The sequence below is a fragment of the Meriones unguiculatus genome, chromosome 3, assembly GCF_030254825.1.
Source record: "Meriones unguiculatus strain TT.TT164.6M chromosome 3, Bangor_MerUng_6.1, whole genome shotgun sequence".
NCBI lineage: Eukaryota > Metazoa > Chordata > Mammalia > Rodentia > Muridae > Meriones > Meriones unguiculatus.
The window spans coordinates 165,797,167-165,818,125 of record NC_083351.1 but is presented as its reverse complement, the minus strand read 5'-3'; the positions used below and the strand labels follow the sequence as shown (position 1 = coordinate 165,818,125).

At 46.4% G+C, this 20,959-nt stretch overlaps 1 protein-coding gene across 1 annotated transcript in view; it reads left to right on the top strand.

Moving 5' to 3' along the window:
• Window positions 1–20,959, top strand: part of Scarb2 (scavenger receptor class B member 2) — a 55,204-nt gene that overhangs the window by 15,255 nt on the left and 18,990 nt on the right. Inside the window, exons 2-3 of the mRNA XM_021649896.2 lie at window positions 4,926–5,083; window positions 19,814–19,961. Of these exons, the coding sequence (XP_021505571.1) occupies window positions 4,926–5,083; window positions 19,814–19,961 (306 nt within the window). The remainder of the gene's footprint in view (window positions 1–4,925; window positions 5,084–19,813; window positions 19,962–20,959) is intronic.

The window sequence follows — 20,959 nt, the reverse complement described above, 5'->3', positions numbered from 1 at the left end:
CTCGGCACGCCCCGGTGTTGGGCCAAAGCTGGCCTCCAGGTGAGGCCCTCAGCTCGCTGACTGGTACTGCCACTCCTAGGCTCCCCACCTTTCCTGACACCCTGTTCTCTAGCCTTGTCCACTCCTCCCAGTAAAAGAAACTTTTTGCCTAACCCTTGAGACTCCAGCAAATGTCACTATTAGCTTTTGCCCTTTGCGATCATCCTGTCTCTCCTTCAGTAACGCTTTCAAGTAGCTTCTCCTGACCCAAGTCAAATTTGTGACCCCCAACCCTTGCTAGGAATTGAACTCAGGACCTTTCAAATGCTAAGCAAGGCAAATGCTACCACTGGGCTGTAGATTTATATGGGTTTTTTTGTTTTGTTTTTAAGGTTTTCATAGTTTTATTTTATGTTTATGAGTGTTTTGCCTGCATATATATGTGTACCATGTGTCCATGCCCGGTGCCCTCAGGGGCCAGAAGAAGGTACTGGATTTCCTGGAACCTGAGTTACTGCCATGTGGATGCTAGGACTCGAACCTGAGTCCTTTAAGGGAGAGCAACCAGTGCTCTTAACGACTGAGCCATGTCTCCATCTCCTCCAGATTTGCTTTCTATTTAGCCCTCCTGACCATTGTGATACACTACCTGTGTTGAACTGACACCCGAAAGGGAGTGTTTCTGCACTGTTTGTGTTTTGTTGTTTCTCTTTTAGAGAGAGAGTCTCAGACTTGTGACAGTCTCCCTGCCTCACCCCCCCCCCCCCACAGCGTTTGGCTTATAGGCCACAGCACACAGCTGCAGGCCTCCCTCTTTTTTTCTCTTTTAAAATAAAATTAACTAGTTTTTATTTTGTGTGTGACGTGTGTGTGTGCGCCTGTATGTGCGTGCACTGGTGTGCCTATGTGGGGGTTGTGTGTGCTTGTGTGCCCACCTGGGGAAGTTGGATGAGGAGGCTATCAGGTACTCTGCTCTTCACTTATTTCCTTGAGACGAGGTCTCACCAAACCCGAAGCTCACCAGTTCAACGCAGGCTTGTGGCCATGTGGCTCCTGGAATCAGGCTGTGAGCGTGGGCTGACAACAGGCCTAGGCTTTTGTTTTTGCTTTTTTTCAGTGTGGGATAGGAGGTCAGAGCCTCAGGCTTGCACAGCAGGCCCTCTTAGTCACTGGGCTATGTCCCTGGGCACCCTACTCTGTTCTTAAAAAAGAAGGATGAGCTTGGTGCTGCATCGCTGAGGTCAGATGGCCTCTCCACAGACACGGCTCTTCTAGCCTCCACTCACTCTGGGCTCTGGGATAGAGGGACAGTGAGAAAGAGCCTGTATTTGCTGTGCAGCCTTTGACTTGAACTTGATCCTCTGACCTCCAAGATACAACCAACGTTCCATAGACTTGAATTCTTCACTAGACAAGCTGAGGGGAGAGCACAGACGACAGGGATTGAAAACAATACAGACTGCTCATTAGGGTCCCAGCTAGTGGCTGGCTGTGTTACAGGTGGGGCTCTCTCTGTTATCTGCTTCCCCTAAGATCATTCTGTGCCTGGATCATGCCTTGCTTTCTCTCCAATCTCTAAGGCAAAGTCCATGGAAGTCTAAAAGTTTTCTATTATTATATCGAGCCAACATTTCTCCAGGAAGTGTGTTGTCCTATGGGGTCATAGGAAATGTAAAAGAACAAAACAAACCTACCACTTCTTTTGGAGAACAGGATACTCCATTTTGATAGCTTTTATTGTTGTTTTTTGAAAACAGGGTTTCTCTGTGTAGCCTTGGCTGTCCTGGACTCATTTTGTAGACCAAGCTGGCCTTGAACTCACAGATATCCACCTGCCTCTGCCTGCCCAACCACTGGGATCAAAGGTGGGCCTCACCATGCCCAGGTAGGAGACTCCATTTTGAGAAGCCAGCAGCCAACCCAGTCGGTTACATACTGAAGAGCTGCTGTTTTGGGTTGCTGATCTCATCTGGTCCTTGTTGGTTCCTAATGATTAGGAACCCCTAATCATTAGGGGTTTCCTGTGCCAACCACTCCAACTCTGAGTGATACCTATGTGCTGCGATAATAGAGCTTAATGGAAAGTAAGTTTTCTTACAGTACAAGTTTCCTTGAGGAGTTTGTGGAGAAGAAACTGCCTTTTTCTAGAAAGTTTTGGGCAAGAAGAAGTGATCCTTCACAAAGCTGGGTGGCTTTTTTAAATATCCACGTCTTTGAAATTCTCTGGAAATTTAAGTAATTGTCTTTTACAGACTCTCCATTCTCATAATTGCCACATTAGTTTTAAAGAGCTTAAATTCCTCAGACAGTTTTTAGACATTGTATGCGTATTTTCTGATAGACTTCCAAAAAAATGTATCTGTGCATATATGCATGCTGAGTTGAAGTGGAAGAGTGGAGAAAAGTTGCCAAGCCCTGAGTCCAGTTATGACGTAGGTGGAGAAAGGCTTTTACCCTGTAACTGTCTGAGGACACCTAGTCTGGTTTTCTTCAGTTTACAGTCCTTTCTGCCCTCAGCTCATTTAGGCTTGACCTTGGGAAATAAAGATAGATCTTAGCCAGGCCTGTAATCCCGGGGTTTGGGAAACCGAAACCACTCTGGGCTGACTCAAGGCTAGCCTGGGTGACTTAGTGTCTCAAAAGAACAATATTAAATAAAACATTTTTTTTTTCTTTTCTCCTAAGGCCTGGAGATGTAGCTCAGTGGTGGAGTGTTTACCGAGTATCCAAGGGGCTCTGAAACCAGTTCCCAATACTTCATGGGAGAGAGAGAGAGAGAGAGAGAGAGATCACAATGCTCTTAACTCCATTGTAGGAAAAGCTGAGTTCGTGCCTGGGGTGGAGGAGAAGACTTGCAGGTTTTGGAAGTTGGAGGGACCAGGGAGTCACACAGTCTGCTCTCGGCTTCCTGACTTAGCAAGGGATCGGATAGAAATGGTGGCTGGATATCCTTTGACAATGTTCTCTGTGCCTGAGCAGCCAAAGGTCACTTACTCCCATCACTCTGACTAGTAATAAGTCTCTATGGGTACCTCTGTCCACTGCAAGAAGAAGCTTCTCTGACTAAAGCTGATAACAGCATTGTTGTCTGGGCAGAGACATAATTATTTAGAAGGCAACTGGACAAGCATATCAGGTCCATTAGCCAAAACCCACAGGCAGCTTTGGCCACAGGGTCTAATCCTCCCAGGCATGGACTTTTGGCAGGTTTACAGTGCCAACTATGATTTCCCTCTTGTGGAGCAGGCCTCACAGCCAGTCAGAAAGTGAGTGGTTACTGCCACAACTGATTTGCCACTGTTGCAGCGGTAGCTACTCGCGTCTCACCTAGCTAGTCAGGAACACTCAGGGACCACAGCTGAGCAAGACCGTTGGTGATTCTTCCTCTGAAGTCAGCATTGTGCTTCCTGACAGTTCAGGGCTAGCTATCAGTGATGGAGCTGCCATCTCAATTCTATCTTGACTTCTCCGTCCTGAGACCAGAGCATATGTTGTCATTTAGTTCTGGTGGGCAACCAAGGGCAGTGGCAATTGCCTGTATTGTTCTAGGAGCCTCCGAGGCCTCCCCGACCAACGGCTCATAAGGAGGCAGCCAAACCCTGAAACTGGGAATTTTCTATGGCTTCCGGGGGCAGCTTCATCGATACACTCAGGGTGCTTCCGTTCCTAGCTTTTTGTCCCTATAAGGACACCAGTCATATCGGGTCCCATTTTCACAATCTTGCCTAATCTCAGTCACTTCTCTTAAAAAGCTTGTCTTCAAATATGCTCACATCCTGCATTATAGGGAGTCAGGACTTAAAAGTATGAATTTGAGATATGACAGATATTAGCCCACAGCACCTTGGTAAGAGTAGGAAGCAAAGGAAGGATTGTGGGGGGAAAGAGGTTGTCTACAATAGTCACTAAGCTCAGTTTGTGTTCGAGCCAGAGCCAGCCATCTCTCCTTTATAGATATATATGTGAGGCTTGACAATAAGGTGCATGCAAAGCTCCTGATGGTGGAGCTGCTGGATGGATGTGTCTCCGTGTCAAATGGAAGGACCAAGGCTGGTGCTGTCTGTCTGGTTCTTAGGCCAGCTGGGAGTGTGTTGTGCATTTCAGTGACTTCCGTAACTTCAGTGAGACCTTCAAAATGCCAAAGCCAGGAGGCCTCTTGCCTTTGCCTCTTCACGGTTCACCTAGAATCTGCTTTTGCTAACTCCTGATTTGGGCCCATGAGAGAACTAAAAGCAGCATGAAAGCCTGGCTGCCCTGCCCTCCTTCTGTGTCAGCGTTCCTTCAGGTCAGATCTGTGCAGACTGTGAACGGGACCGACACGGTCATCCCTGAAGAGCGTCTGTCTCTCTGCCCCACCTAGCTCAACCCCCTCAAGGCTCACCTTCCACAAGATCAGAGCCACCTGTGATAGAGCAGGAACCATCTTGACACTGCAGTGAACTTATTAATATACCTGGCAGGGTCAGGTCTGAGACAAGGACACACAGGACCACTCCAGTTCTTCACCAGGCAGGATGGTGCGTGCCTGCAGTCACTCGGGAGGCTGGGACAAGAAGACTGCCTCAAAGGGCCAGCCACCGCTGTGCAGTGAGTTCCAGGCCTGCCTGGACTTCAGGGTGAAACGCCGCCTTAAAACCAAGCTAAATCCCAGACTTCTAAAGCTCCGTCAAGACCCCAGAGAGTATCTCAGAGCCACAGGACTCTTCCTCTTTACGTGTTCCTCTTCTCACGAAGAGATTAGGTCTTTCTCTGCTTTTCACAGTTACTACTCTCTTACTAGCTGAATGGGACAGGTTGCCACCACCAGGTTCTTGTTGTTTCTGGAACTCCAGCTTCTGTCCCCAAACCTCAGTTACAGGGTAGAGAATGCCTCTCTTCATACAGTGGCCTTAACCTTTTGTAAACCTGTAGTTTTTATTTATTTATTTATTTTTCTTCCTCCCCAGAGTATGGTGTTACGAAATGGGACCCAGGTCTTTGACACCTGGGAGAAACCTCCTCTGCCTGTGTACACCCAATTCTATTTCTTCAACGTCACCAATCCAGAGGAGGTCCTCCAAGGAGAAATCCCCCGGCTAGAAGAAGTGGGGCCATACACCTACAGGTGAGTGCCTCCTCCACCTGGTGAAACGTGGTGGGATCCTGGAGGCCGTGCCAGCACAGCCGAGCTTGGGCACTGCATTGCACACGCAGCTTTGCTTAGGTTCTGTCTGCAGCGTCACTGCTGTCTGTGGAGATGCTCAGCAGAGCTCTGTGGGCGGGGCTGCATCCCAACCTGTCATACTTCCTGTCCTCCACAGCTGCTCTCTCTACCTCTGCCCTTTTAAGGTCCCCCTCAGACTTTGGTGACTTTTAGGGCTCCCTCCAATTCCCTCTCAACACATACAGTTTTAAACCAGTTCCTAGAATTCATTATTGATGTGAATTATTTTCTGTTTCTCATTCATTCATTCATTTCTTTTTTTCCTATTGAGACTAGCTCTGTGGTAGTTCAGGGTGGCTTTGAATTCGTTATGATGACCTTGAATGTCTCAATTGCCTCCTAAACTGGGATTGTAGCCCTTATTTCATGTTGGCTATGAACCCAGGGTTCTGTGCAGGCCTCTTACTAACTGAACTGTGTCCCCAGCCCTTCTTTGAGACAGAGTTTTTACTGCCTTGATACTCGTTTTGTAGCCTAAACGGGTCTTGAACTTGAACTCATTACTATAATCCTGCCCTAGGAAGGCTATCTGTCCTCAGCCATCCGAGTGCTAGGATTTCGGATCTATTCCACCACACCGAGTTTATTCATTCCTTTTCTTTTTCCTTTTGATTTTTTTCGAGACAGGGTTTCTCTGTGTAGCCCTGGCTGTCCTGGACTCACTTTGTAGGCCAGGCTGGCCTCAAACTCACAGAGATCCGCCTTCCTCTGCCTCCCAGAGTGCTGGGACGAAAGGCCTGCACCACCATGCCCTGCTTATCCATTCCTCTCTAAGCCCCAGTCACCATGGGCTGACTGGGTTTGTGGTAGTGACTGCCAGTCAAAGGCTGAAAAGATTGAAGAGTGGTATTGATTGTTTCTTATTACACTTATTTGTGGGGGTGTGTATACACACACACACACACACACACACACACACACACACACACGCTCAGGCCATGGCATGTGTATAGAGGTCAGAGGTCAACTTGCAGGATTCAGTTCTCTCTCCTTTCACCGTGTGGATCCCAAGGATCAAGCTCGAGTCCTCAGGCTCAGCAGCAAGTACCTTTACCTGCTGAGCCATTTCTCCAGGCCCTTGGTCGTGTTTTCAGAGGTGAGCAGATTGAGGGAGGTAACTTGGCTTACAGTCAGGGTACTTTCTGTGTTGCGATAGTCACACTAGCGCTTCCATCCCCTGCAGGAATCTTGCCAGTAAAGTCTTTCTTTGCCAAGACTTAAAAAACAAAAACAAAAACAAAATAAACAAACAAAAAAACCAAGGCATCAGTAAAAGAAGCAGAAGGTCAAGGGTCAAGAAGGTCAGTTCTCTCCTCCGGACTGCTAGTTGGTTGAAATGTTTCACAGTCTGTTAAGATCAGTTGCCCAGTGTGGGCTATATCAGGAGTTCTGGGCCAGCCTGGGCTACACTGAGACCCTGTCTCATAAAAACAAAACAAAATAAAACCCAAACTATAAAGAATGTCCAGAAAGGAGTTTGAGAGTGTCGCTTCCTCTCCCAGAACTGTTCTTTCATTGTGTCCCTCCCAGGGCCGTTCCTCCTCCCTCCCCCGCCTCTCTCTCCCCTCTTCCTTCAGCCCTCTGGCCTTCTCTGCCTTCTTTTATCTTTTTAAATGATAGGTGCAGTCTGAGTGTCAGGGCTCAGGGTTCTTCTGTCACTCAGGGGGTTGAGAACAGCCTGGGTGACAGAGTGAGACTACTGACCACATCCCTGCAAAAGAAGGAAAGGAAAGAAAAACAAACCTTCAGAAACAAGTGGGGGAGGGGCACACACAGATAACCTCAGCACAGTTTGAGGCCGGAGAATCTTGAATTTAAGGCCAGCCTGGATTATGTAGCAGGATCTACAAAAAAATCAACAAAAACTCAACAGATCCAACCCAGCCGAACCATAGATTCTAATCATGACTCAAAGAAAACCCAGTGCTCTGCTAAAATGTCTCTGGGCCGCAGTGTCTGTTGGACAAGTTTGCTTTTAGATGTGGTCATGTCAATAAATCCTACAATTGAGACCGTCACAGCACCCCCAAGATTCCAGTTTTATTATGGCCTTAACTGATTGCTTCCAGGGAAAGTTCAGAAACAGCTTACAGGTGTTTTTGACCCTCAGGTTCTTTAGATAACTTTTACAGTGGTTTGTGACATTACTGAGGAAAAAAATCACCTTTCTCCAGCCCCCAGTCCGTTACAGGCATTTTCCTTCACACATAAACATGTACAGCAACAAATTACAGCAGTGTCGACTGCCCTGTGCTAGGAGCACAGACTCTACCTGACTGTAGCTGTTTGAAACATTGTTCCCAAATCTTTAGAAATCACAGCAACACCCAGCCATTACATCTTGCTTTCAGTATCAATAGAGAAGCATGCATGTTGCTACTAAACCAGGGAATCTTTGCTGTTTGGGGTGTGGTGTGCACGGGTGTGGGGGCTAGAGGGCAATCTCGGGGGTCAGCCTCTGTCTTTTACCTTGTTTGTGACAAGGTCTCTTATTTGCCATGGATTCTCCTGTCTCCATTTCCTGTGTAGCACCACTACCGGCCTGTGTTACTGGCTCTGTTTTTACTTGACTTCTAAAGACCAATTGCATTACAACTGAGCCGTCCTCTCAGAGTTTTGCTTGCTTCTTTGTGTTGTTGTTTTGAGTCAAATCCTTACTGTGTAGCCCAAGCTCACCTTAAACTTCCAAACTTTCTGCCTCAGTCTCCCTAAGGCTAGCATTATAGATGTGCATCACTGGCCTGCCTCTAAAATGTGGATAAAAAAGAAAAAAGACAACTCTTAATTTCTTTTTTTTTCTTGCAAATTTTATATATGAGTATTATATTTACATAATTACCCTTGCTCTTCCTGTGCCCCCATTCCTTCTCAAATTCATGTCCTCTTATTCTTTAATTATTATTATATATTATATATATTCATATATGAAATTTTAGGAATGCTGGCTTATGAAAGTGTGAGTAGTAGGTTCTCCTCTAGGCTCATTGGCCTTACCAGCCACAGGGAGCAGGCTAGGTTTACCACAGAAGACATGAACACCTTTTTGTTGAAAGGGCCTTAAGTCCAAATGGCTGCTGGTTACCCCAGGGTATAAGTGCCGCTATTACACCTTTCCGAATATCTTGCCATTACAAGTGATTTTATCATTCATGAGTATGTATATATATACATACATACACACACTCTTGCATCTATAATTGTAAGTAGATATAAAATAATATGATTTTCTTTTTCCCAATACCCTTAGGGTTGTACATTCCCCCCACCTCTTTCTCTCTTCCTTCAGGTCGGCCACCTTCTTCCCTCCACAGGTGACCCTTCCTTTCCCATTTCTCCCTTCACAGTGCACAGTCTGCCCTCTGTGTCCAGGGGTTCTGCAGCCACCCACATAGTTAACTAACAGTAAGCTGGAAATACTAATGTTCTCGCTGACATGTACTAGATATAGATAGCTGGGCATACGGTAGCTGTGTCTGTATTAAACGTTTACAGACTTCCCTTGCCATTGCTTCCTAAAGAGTTCTTCCATGCATAACAGCTGTCCACACAGTATCTGTACTAATCTAGAGAACATCAGAAGTACATGGGAGGAAGTTGAGAGGATAGCTCAGAGGTAGAGTGCTTGCCTAGTGGATCAAAAAGCACTGAGTTTGATCTCCAGTATGGCAGACGGCAAATAGAAAGAGTATGCAGGACAGTGTATGTATCTTATATGCCAAAACTGTACCCTTTTATTTAAGGAATTTTAGTATACAGAGTTGGTATGGAGGCTGGAAGCTAGATACGATCTCCTATGAGTCTTGAATTGGTATAATCCTGGGTATAGCTTCTGAATTAAAAATCTTGATATGAGCTGAGTCTAATGGTACAGGTCTGGCAATCTCAGCTATTCCACAGACTGAGGCAGGGGGATTGCAAATTCAAGGCCTACCTGGACTACAGAATGAGTTCAAGGTCAGACTAGACAACTCAGTGAGATCCTTTCTCAAAATAAAAAGCCACAGGTATTGAGGATACAGCTCTGTAGAATAGGGCTTTTCCTGTCGTGCCCAAGTTCTGATGCTCACTGCTGCCAACAAAGAGGTAATGTGAGAGACAGGTTTTATTGTAGACTGCCAATAGGGTACCTATCGCTATCAGGCACAGTAGGGTAAGGACTCTGAGAGCACTTGGGAGGCAGAGGCAGGAGGATCAAGAGTTGGAGGCCAGCCTGGGCTATGTAGCAAGACTGTTAAAAAAGAAATAAGTAAAATACAACAGTCAAAACAAACAAACAAGAATGGCAGAAGTATGAAAACCAAACAGTCCCCTGAGAGCGAGTGTGAGTGGTGTAGCTGGAATGTGCTGGTGCCTCCATGAGCTCTCCTGCCTCCCTGCTCTTCCCCTCCCCCTCATGTCCTCTCTATTGCTAGAACAACTTTCCTAGGGCTTATCAGATATTTCCTTCGCTTCCCTGCTTGGGGTGTCAGTGACTGTCCCTGTGTGATGGTCATGGCTACACAGGTGTGATGTATTCTGTGTCTAAGCTTTTAATTTTTGTTTTGGCACACTGTGCTCTCCATCTTTATAACAAACACTGCAGAGAAACAATGTTTCTTTTGACTCACTCTTTGGGGGAGGACTGCTTGGCCCCATTGCTGCAGGGCCTGTGGTGACAGGAGGAAGGGTTGGGGGTGGGGAGGTCCACTTTCTCTTTAAAGGCAAGACACAGCCTCTGGCTTAAATCTCTACCATCTTCCATAGTGCCACCGTGAAGAACATAGTGCCACCGTGAAGAACGAGCCATAACGGGCCCCAGGGGTCACTTAACCAAATCACAGCATTGCCCTTAGCTTGGAAGTCTACACTCTACACCAGGTGTTTTCACCACCTGCCTGCCGTCCCCAGAACTAGGGAGGCTGAGGCAGGAGACTGGCCGGTAGGCCAGCCTGGGTTACAGAGGGAGACCTTGTCTCAAAATAAATAAGTAAATAAGATCGTATTCTCCAACCATAGCTTTCCAATAGAAATTGAATACGGGCCACACACAAGCAACTTGAACTTTTCCTAGCAGCCACACCTAGTGAAGTGAAAAGAAACAGATAAAACTAGTGTTCACGTTTTATCTGACCCAACAAGACCCTCAAGTCTGTTTCAAATGATGTCTGCATTCAGAATTATTACTAGTTCACGTCTTCCTTTTTCGTACAGAATCTTTCAAATCCCATGTACATTTTTTTTTCACTTATATCATATATTCCTTTCTGGGGAGGCGGGGATGGGAGGGTGGGTACGGTGCGTGCTGTGTAAGTTCTCTACCACTGGGCTGTGACGCCAGCCAGCCCCGAGGGGTTTCCTTTTATTCTAAGCAGTGTGCCCTGGATTGACCCTTAGTCACTGCTCACATGTGGGCAGTTGAATTCCCGCCTGCTGGGCAAACGCTTTACCCCTGAGATCTACCCCTACCCCGCCTAGCCACTTTGAGTATTTGCTGTTAGGACTGAAACGCAGGGGGACAAAAAAAAAATCTCAAAAGAGGCTGTCTAAACCTTTCAAACGCTACCATGTCAGTATACAGCTCTCAGCCTGCTCGACACTGCTCAGTTAAAATGAACCAGAAGAGCAGCTGTGGGCCTCACACTGGGCCATCAAGCTAGGGGTCAGCACTGCTAAATGTGATTAACTATTCTTCCTATGCCCAAGCTAACCAAAGATAAATTTCTTACCGTTCTGGCCCAAAGCCAAAAGATAAATAAATGTCCCTTTCTTGCTGGCCCAAAGTTAACCAAAGCAAAAAGGCAAGGTCGGGATGATAAATTCATTTAGCTGTCTTCTACAATAAACACCTGTCTGAGTCTTGCCGGCATGCAGCTGACTGCAAAACTGTGGCTGCCAGCAATGGAAGGAACAGTTTGTCTCTTCACCTGGCAACCTGGGAAGCGTAGCGTAAATCTCACACCCAAGGCTTATGTTAGCCTGTGCAGGACACAATTATGGTGTTCATTGACGTTAAAGCTTCAGTGAGTGACAGGCTCAAGATAGCAACCCAAGTCAGCTGGTTCTCTCTGGAGTCTTCCCCGCCCCTCTTCATCTCCTTCCCAAGGCTTGTTGTCCTTCCCTAACACTCTGGTTTCACGAGAAGCTCCCTCAGTCTGGATGTGGCTGTTCACCCTTGGGACGCTTGGGAAGCTGAGACATGAGGACTCTTTTGAGTTCAAGTCACTCTGTGATACATATTGAGACACTGTCTCAAAAAGCTTCCTAACAGGACTGAGTGGTGGCTGGAGAGATGGCTCAGTGGTTAAGAGCACCTGCTGCTCTTGTCCAGGACCCAGGTTTGATTCCCCGCACCCACAGGGCGGCTCCCAACCACCTGCAACTCTAGTCCTAGTGAATGTACGCCCTCTTCTGGCCCCTGCAGGCATGGCATCCACGTGGTGCACAGGCATACATGCAGGCAAAACACTCACACACACAAAATAAAAAATGAACAAATCTTTGAAACTCACTTTTAAAGGCCTAAAGCAAAAACCTCCCTTAAGCTTTCCCCTGGTTTACTGTTGGGTTCTTTGTTTGCGAAGGTGCTCTTCAGGTCACCTCAGGACACCTTACTCAAGGACAGAGGTGATTTTTCAGTTCTCCGGAAGCACAGTGTCTCATAGCAGCCAAATCACAGCTCTGTTCTCCCCATGCTTCAGCCGTGTGCAAGCTTCTCAAACACTGTCGTATGCTGACATACTTCAATGCCTCGGTTGGCAATGAGCACTTCATTCTTGCTAAGTCTGCAGCTTCCTCCTGAGACTTGTCCTGGCCTGAAATGAGGAAGATGCCCAACATCAACCTCTGGCCTCCAGGAACACACACACACACACACACACACACACACACACGTGAAAACACACACAAACATATACCAAAAAGTGGCTATACATATCTGATTTTTTTCTCCATATACTGGAAGGCCTATGGGGAATGGGAAAAGGGAGGGGCAGATTCTTTCATCTTGAACATCCAGTGTCTACTGCAAAGGAAGAAAGGAAGAAGTGAGTGAAATGTTCTCAGCCATGGCTTTAGAATCTGCAGGACATGAGTGAAGAAACTGATTAAAATTGGAGGTCAGGAGTGGCCCAGCTGGAACGGCAGGGCTCAGGGAAAGTCAAGGATAGATTTGAGAAGGACAGGTCTTCAGAACGTGTGGCTGTTCCAAATGCATTGGAAATGCAGGTTGGCGGAGCGCCCTGAGATCTGGGTTCGTAGATAAACATGACTGTGCAGGGAGCCATCAAACTTGGTGGAGCCTGTCTTGCCTGTATTTGCTTTCTGCAGTCTTCAAGTGGGTCTGAGGCCGCTTGGGATTTAGGCAGTGCCGCTGACGTTCTGACCTTATCGTAGCAACTGCACCGGCGTTTTGTGGTTCAGTGAGTCCTACAGGTCTGCCCACTGTGTAGACCAGGCTGGCCTCTAACACACGGAGATCTGTCTGCCTCTGTCCCCCAAGTGCTGGGATTAAAGGTGTGAACCAGAGTCAGCCAGGTCAGCTGACTCTGTGGTGTGTTGGAAGGCCTGGGGTGCAGTGGGGGAGGAGGGACACGGTGATGCCTCCGCTGTGGTGGGGGTAGTGGTGGGAACTCTGAGGGGAAGAAAGGCTTTCTGGGCTGCAGAGGCCTGGCTCATCTGACAGTTTGCAGCCGCTTTGTTGCCCCAAGAGCTAGCATGTTGCCTTGAGAATCTGACTATTTCTGGGAGACCAGATAGGTCCCCCAGTGAAGAACCAGTCTGTCCGGTTTAAGGAACGCAGGGCTGCGTTGGAGTTTTCTGAAGCCTGAGGTTGAGGAGCCAGAACTAACTTGCCTCAGGAGACCTCTGCTCAGGGACGTCTTGGCTTGAGACTTCTATGAATTTGTGAGATCCAGCTGCTTTCTCAGCCTTTGGCAGACTTACTGTTTTGTCAAATAGTCTTTTCTATTACTTTTTCAAGAATCAAAAGCAGTTTGTCTAAGGCCTGCAGAGTCGATCTTCACATTTGTGTTACGTATTTGTTACATTTTTTACACTGTTGCACCTAGCATAAACTTCTTTTTGTGTTCCTTAGATTTTCCTTCATATGACTGCTTTGATGGCCATAAGAAAATGTGAGTGCTAAATCTTAAGTGGCTTTGTCTGTTTTTTTTTTTTTTTATTTTAATTTTGTGTGTGTGTGAGAGAGCGGGTCTCTTATTTGACCTAGATAGAACCCACTAATTAGGCAAGGCTTCCTAGACAGCCCCAAGGATCCACTTGTGTTCCAGTGCTGGGGTTACAAATTGCCACTGTGATCTGCTTTTTTGTGGGGGTTCAGGAGATCCAACTGAGGTCTCTGCGCTTGCAAGGGAAACACTTTCCTGACTGGGCCGTCTCCCCAGGCCTTCTATCTTTTTTCAACTTTTAAGATTTATTTTTATTTGTGTGTGTGTGTGTCTGTCTGTGTGAGTATTTGCAGAGGCTGGAAGGGGGGCATCAAATCCCCTGGGGCTGGAGATGCACGCAGGTATGAGTCACCTGACCTGGATGAGAGCCAGACTGGGTCCACCACCAAGCCATCTCTGCAGCCCCTCCTTCTACCATTTTTACCTTAAAAAGCTTCATTCCTACTCTCCTACGTTTGGGGGGGATGTAAATTAATACTCATTATGGAAACTATATGGAGGTTCCTTTAAAAACTAAAACTAGAGCTACCATGTGATCTATCCATCTTACTACCAGGCATCCATCCCGAAGAAAATGAGATTGTCGGGTTACAGAGATGTGTGTACCTGCACGTTTACCTTAGAACTGTTCACAGTATCCCTTCTGGCGTTTAATGGTGGTCTCTGGTGCTTCGCTGGCTTCTTTCAAGCCAGGAGCCAGGATTCTCCATCTTAAGAACTCGGCACAAGTAGTGATGCCACGTGGGAATGACTAATGTTCCTAAGAACTTGGTGTGTGCTGGGGCGCTTCAGCTGAACTTTACATTTCCGTGATTTAATGCTCACAGCATCTCTGTGGGACAGGCACACTGTTGTCGCCACTTCCCAGAGGAGGAAACAAAAATCGAAGCCGTGAGGAGCGGGCACCGGGGCTCACACTGTGGTCCCTACTAGAGAGGCAGAGGCAGAGGGATGGCTGACTCCTTGAAGACTGCCAGCTTACAGAGTGAGTCTCTGGCAAGGTCAGGCAACACGGTAAGGCCTTGTCTTCAAAAAGAGAAAACAAAGCCAAAGAAACCAGAAGTGGCTTTTTAGTTCCACAGCCAAAAGCATTAGTGTAGACAGGCCCGAGCACAAAATGGAAGTCCTATCTTACCCTGCTCTTCAATTCGGTGAGCTTGGTCACCGGTATCAGCCACTGCTGTGATAGGATCGAAGTGATTTTCGATAGACAACTGGTTAGGTGAACCCAGGTGACTAAACGTATTTGGGATGAACCCAGATGACCAAAGCCTAAGGTTGTTGCTTGCTCGCTTCCCTTCTGGTGTTGAGGACTGAGCCCAGTTGCCTCAGGCATGCTAGGAAATTGCCCCTACAGCTCCGAGAGGTGGCCCGTCCCTAATTTATCAGCATTGCACAAACTAATTTATCCAACATCTCAGAGGAGCTGGAGGCACAGGTGTTGATTTCTCCACTGAATTAAAATTGTTCTGTCATAGTCCATGTGTTCTTTCCTGTGTAGTTCATGGAGTATAACTCAAACACTCTCTTTTTTTGTTTGCTAGAGACAGACTCAGTCTGCAGCTCAGGCTGAATTCACTATGTGTTCTAGGCTAACCGCAAATTTAACAGCAATCTTGCTTCAGCCTCCTAAGCCAGAGACTTCCAGTAGAAGCCACCGTGCCTGGCTTCTTTCTTTCCTTCTCTCTTTGCTTCATTTTTTATGTTGTTTTTAACAGAGCTTTGGTATATGGAAGCTCAGGCTGGTCTGAAACTTCTGGATTCTTAGGTTCAAGGAATGGTCTTGCCTCAGCCTCCCCAGTGCTGAGATTACATGTAAGAACCACCACAGCAGGCTTTTCATCCAACTCTTTCTCCATCCTTTTTTCCTTGTTCCCTCCCTTTTTCCCTCCCTCCCATGCCTCTCTTTCTGAGACAAGTCTTACCATATAGCCCAGGATGTCTTCAAACCAGAAATCTTCCTGCCTCAGCCTCTCTAGAGCAGGGACTACAGATGTGGCTCTGGCTTACTCTCTTTCTCTTTCTTTCTTTCTTTCTTTCTTTCTTTCTTTCTTTCTTTCTTTCTTTCTTTCTCTCTCTCTCTCTCTCCTTCCTTCCTTCCTTCCTTCCTTCCTTTCTTCCTTCCTTCCTTCCTTTTTCTCTTTTTTTTCTTGACTAGATTCACCATGGTGTTTAACAAACATTAATCTATAGCCTGAGATTATTATTGTCTACTGCAGAACAGGGCAAATATACAAGGCAGTTGGAAATACAGTTTCTTGAACCATTGCCTAGACCCAAGAATTCTTTTGCTTTAAGCTGTTGTCTGTGTTTCTAGGGAGTTCTTAGGTCTTCTCTAATGCGGTTGACAATGACCTGATCATTTCCTGCTGCCAGCCCCTTGTTTACCAGTAGTCTGTGTGGATTGTTGTTGATCAGCTGCTGGCTGGCATTCATTTGTATATATGGACATGCCTATGTGTGTTGCTGACCAGGTTTATTGGTATTTTCATGAAAATTGCCCTTTCTGTGTCAGTCGGAGCATTACTAGGGCACAACTTTTGGTTTCTTTGGCCAACCATGCTGTTTTAAGAGGAAGGCTTCCTTCCCGTGCCTTCTCTTTCTCCCCCTCTCTCCCTCATCAGAATTCGAAGCCACATCTCACTTGTTTGTTTGTTTGTTTTAATGTACAACACCCTGTAAAGGCCATGAGTCAGTGGCTTAGGATGGGTGGAGAACTCCAAGTAGCTGAGGAAAATCATGAGGTTACTGTGAGCAGTCCGACTGAGTCAGTGTCCAACGGAAATAATATTAGAAAACCTTGGCTTTGACGTGTTGAGCTTTATTAAGAAACTGAATCAAGTGACAGGCCTAAATTGATTGGCATCTCTGCCCTCAATTTCCCCTTCATCATCAAATTTCCATCATCATAAGGAGCATGTTAAAAAGTCATTATTATATACGAGTACGCGTAAGTGAAGGAGGCCTTAGGCTTGGGATTTTTCAGGCCTTTAGGTTCATGAACTAACACTCAAAAGAAGAAAAATCAGCCAAATGGTCTTTAGCAAAGAGCCTGATTTTGACATGCAGCAACTTGAGCACGAGGGCCCCTGAATTTCCGGGCCTGTCTGAATGACTGTTGCTGCTCCCTGGACCACACCTGAACTGCCCGTTCTCCTGCTCCATCAGTATGTTGTGGATCAGTGCTCAGTAACCACCATCACCAGAAGGTCACCATCATGACCTCCACCCTGCAGAAGGTCTGTCCCTGATCTCCATGTGGGGACACCCGGGAGGGGGCCCAACAGAGCCACCTGTGTAGGGACCAGCTTTGGCTGAGCAAGTGTTTCGCTTGGAAATTTCCTCTCCTTCACCATCTTCTAATAACCACTGTGAATTAACTTCTGTGGGTATGAGATCAGGTGACCAAGACTTTAAACCTGCTTGGTTCTCAAGCTCTTTTCTCATCCACAATGACTAGGTTATGATTTCCAGAAGAGGAGGGAGTCAGGAGAACCTGTTTGAAGGCTGTAAAGTAGGTTAACAGAGACAAAAAGAGCAGCCTAGAAGGCAGGGCAGGTTTAAAGATCCACGCTACAAGCCAGGCCTAGTGGGTGGGACACAACCTGAATCCAGTATTTAGAAGGCTAAGGCAAGATTGCTGGTTCAAGGAGAGCCTGGCCTATGTAGGGAGCCCCTGTCTCAAAACACAAGACCAAACAAACCTAAAAATGTAAGCTAAAGATCTAAGTCATAGGAGGTTATGCTTTGTCAGATCCCATGAGCCTCACCAGGAAGATGCTGGACCTGGGCGGCGGGGGAGGGAAGGGGAGGCACCATGGACCAGACTGAGAGGTCATTGAGAGGAACTGCTACACTCAGGCCCTCAGCATCCTGACTAGTGGTCCAGGCCAGAGAGGAAAGGAAATCAGGCTGCCGGTAGGCGAAAGGGGGCTGGGAACCAAATCACAGCAAAAAGCCAGTGCAAACCTCTGAACTTCAAGCTGTGAATGCGTTTGAACACAGCCATCTCCACCCGGTGGGTTATATATTCCTAGAGGACGGGTGATTTTCTTTCCCGTAGTTATTTAAATCTGGCCTGAGTTGCAGGCCTTCATTGATTACACCCCTCTGACTTTATTAGTCGTTTTGTCTCTTCAGGTCTTCCTGATGGCTCTGTGCTGCTCAGCTTGGTGCTGTAGAACATTCAGAGACTTCTCTGTTCTCATGCATGCCTGTTTGTTACCCTCGCCTTTATTATTTATCTGTTCTTATTTTAACTCTAGAAAGCATCAGGCACTGGGGCAGGGCTGGGGGGGGGAGGTTGGTGTGCAGCTGTAATCCGAGTTCTCAGAAGGCAGAGGCAGAGGAGTCACTGCAAGTTTGAGGACAGCCTGATCTATATAGCAAGTTCTAGGCCAGCCGGAACTACACAGCAGGACCCTTTTTAAAACAGAAACAGAAACAAAAGAAAACAAGCCCAAACTAGAAGGAATGTAAGAGAAGTCAAGACGAGACATTCAAGCTTCTGCCATCGGCTTGTTTGCTGTCTTACCAGAGGCTACGTGCCGATTCCTTCACAATCTGAGTGATTTCACTCAGAGGTTTATAACTGAGTTCCTAAAGCCAGTATAGTCAGCAAACTCCACAGATGGGTAGCTGGTGGAGAAAAATCCCCAAGAACTGCTGTGGTCAGAAAGGGCCTGTGGGGGAAGTGGTCGAGGCAGCTGCCTGGGGCCTTCCAAGCTCTATGTGATTCTAGATTCTTAGATGCCGTTTTTTGTTAACCACATGGATAAGTAAAGACTTTCTATGTAAATGTAATGGTACCTGCCTGTAATCTTAGCACCTGCGAGGCTGACACAGGACCTCCAGCTGGAGGCCAGCACGGGCCACAGAGTAAAATCCTACCTCAAACAAAACAACATGAAATGCTCCGATGCATCTTGCGTTTCCTACCTTCAGTGAGTTCTTGCTCACATTCACTCTAGGCCCAGACACCAAGCCCTGCCCACTCCCTCTTGCAGACAGTCTCACCTATAGCCTGGAACTCACTATGTAGTCTAGGCTGGCCTCCAACTTCCGGTCTTCCCATACCTCACACGGTCTCCCAAGTGCTGGGATCACAGACATGAGCAGTCACGCCTACAGAGCCCGAGCACTTTGAAAGATGTGTTTTATTGGTTGACATAGTAATTTGTAGGATGCAAATGTTTAATGATTTCTTCTGAGTAAATGGCATATCTGGCACCTCAGATGCTTATCATTTCTTTGTGTTGGGAGCATTGAAAAAAACTTTCTCAACTAGCTGCTTAGAAATAATTGTGAATGTCAATGATTGTTACCTATTATACTATACACCAAGCTCTTTCTAAGAGATTTCTTTTTTATTTAATTATTTGTTATGTATTATGTTTAATGGATGAGTGCTCTGTCTGCGTGTACACTTGCATGCCAGAAGAGGGCATCGGATCCCATTATGGATGGTCCTGAGTCATCATGTGGGTGCTGGGACTTGAACTCAGGACTTCTGGAATTGCAGCCAGTGTTCTTAGCCACTGAGCCGTCTCACCAGCCCGCTAAGAGATTTCTTCATGCGTCATTGTTGGGGAATTGACTTGAACTAAGCTGCACTGCGAATGGAAACAGGAGTGAGCCCCGCCTTAGAGTGTTGACGCCAGTTCATTGTTTCATTTCCGTCTCTCTGTCTCTGTCTCTCACCTATCTCTCCCCTGCTCCCAATTGCAGCTAGGCCCTCAGTCCCTTGGGCCCCATTTTTTTTTTTTTTTTGAGACAGTGTTGTTAATATGTAGACAAGGCTGGCCTCAAACCTATAAGTGATCCCCCTGCCTCAGCCTTTCGACTGCTGGGATTACAGACATGTGCAAGCATACCTAGCCATGGACTCCGTTTTTAAGATAAAATTTACAACTGAATTAAACTTGGAATCAAAGGCACCAGTGGACAGATAGAAGTCCGAGTGAACTGAAAACATTTCAGGAACAAGTTGTAACTGAGGAATGAGCTGATTCGTGGTGGTGGTCGTGCTTTGCTTGTTTGCTTGTTTTGTTGTTGTTGTTGTTTTTTTTTTTTTTCCAGACAGATTTCTCTGTGTAATCCTGGCTGTCTTGGAACTCGGTCTGTAGACAAGGCTGGCCTCGAACTCGAAAAGATCTCTCTGCCTCTGCCTCCTCAGTGCTGGGATCAAAGGCATGCACCACCACCACCCAGCTAAGAGCTCATCATTTGAGTATTATATCTCCCTGATTCTGGGAGTGGAAAAAAAGTGGCAACAGTAGGTTTTGACAAGTTTTTCCTAGGTCTCATCCTCTTTCAGCACCTTGGCCCTAATTTGTAGTTTTTCAGGGCTGGGCATCAACGGCCTATCTAATATTTAAAAAAATATAACTTTAATACTGAGTGGAGAAAGTGGCTTTTTTGTTAAACTGGTCTATTTTCAAATAATTTTGTTTGTTTGTTTGTTTAGGGAACTCAGGAACAAGGCAAACATTCAGTTTGGAGAAAATGGAACAACCATATCTGCTGTCAGCAATAAGGCATATGTTTTTGAACGAAACCAGTCTGTTGGCGACCCTAACGTGGACTTGATTAGAACAGTCAATATTCCTCTGGTGGTAAGTAGGCCTTTCAGAATCGTTATCGTGGGCTTGTGGAAGGAAAATGGCAATCCTTGATATGATTCTATATCATCTAAGAACTATTGTTTTATGATTAAAATATAGACATTACTGGGATTGGGAGCTCTTCTTGCTTAGCATGGGTGCCCTGAATTGGGTCCCAGCCTCATTAAGAAACAAACATAGACGTGCACCAAGACTGATTTGTTTGTGTGGGGAGGGCTCTCCCGGCCTCCAGCATGTTGTATTGATTCTTCATCGGCCTAATGCTTGAATTATAGACAGCACAGAGTCTGGCCATCCTTCCACATATAGGTACTTTTACTAAGTATATTGATAGACACCGTTTTTTCCTGTAAAAAGGTCTGTAAAGCAAGGCCATTTCCAAAGTCATTCGAGGTCATTAGGTCTCTGGGATTTTTCCTTTGTGTTCAGGATTAGCATTTGTGCAATTAATAAGTAAGGATTTTTGGTACTTAGAAATTTCAAACATATTTCTCCCTTTGTGTTGTCTTAGAAACCTACTAGAGTTTGCATATCACTTCTTAAATCTTTCTTTCTTTTTTCTTTTTTCGTCTTGAGTTTGAATCTTTTAAGACACCTGGTTGACGCTTCCCTTCCCCTTTCAGACAGCAGGCACTGGACCTTTGATTCAAGCCTGCTGTGTGTCTCAGCAGGCTCAGATTACCATGAGATTCCACTTTATAATACCCCTGTCAGACCCACGGACCTTCTTTCTTGAAACTGGATCTCTTCTAGCCCAGGCTAGCCTATTGCCTTTTTTTAAATGTGGTTGCTAGGGATCACTCAGGACTTCCTGCATGGTAAAGTGTGGGAGGGGGGTGCTGGACCTCCAGGGAACTTTACCACCTACACCAGCCTCCTCTGAGGCCTCCACCCTAAAGTAGCTGCCACTTAACACTTGATGGAGGACCCAGGACCTTAGAGAGTCCAGATCTTGACTCTTGCCTTGCCCTGCTGCTAAAGATAAAGGA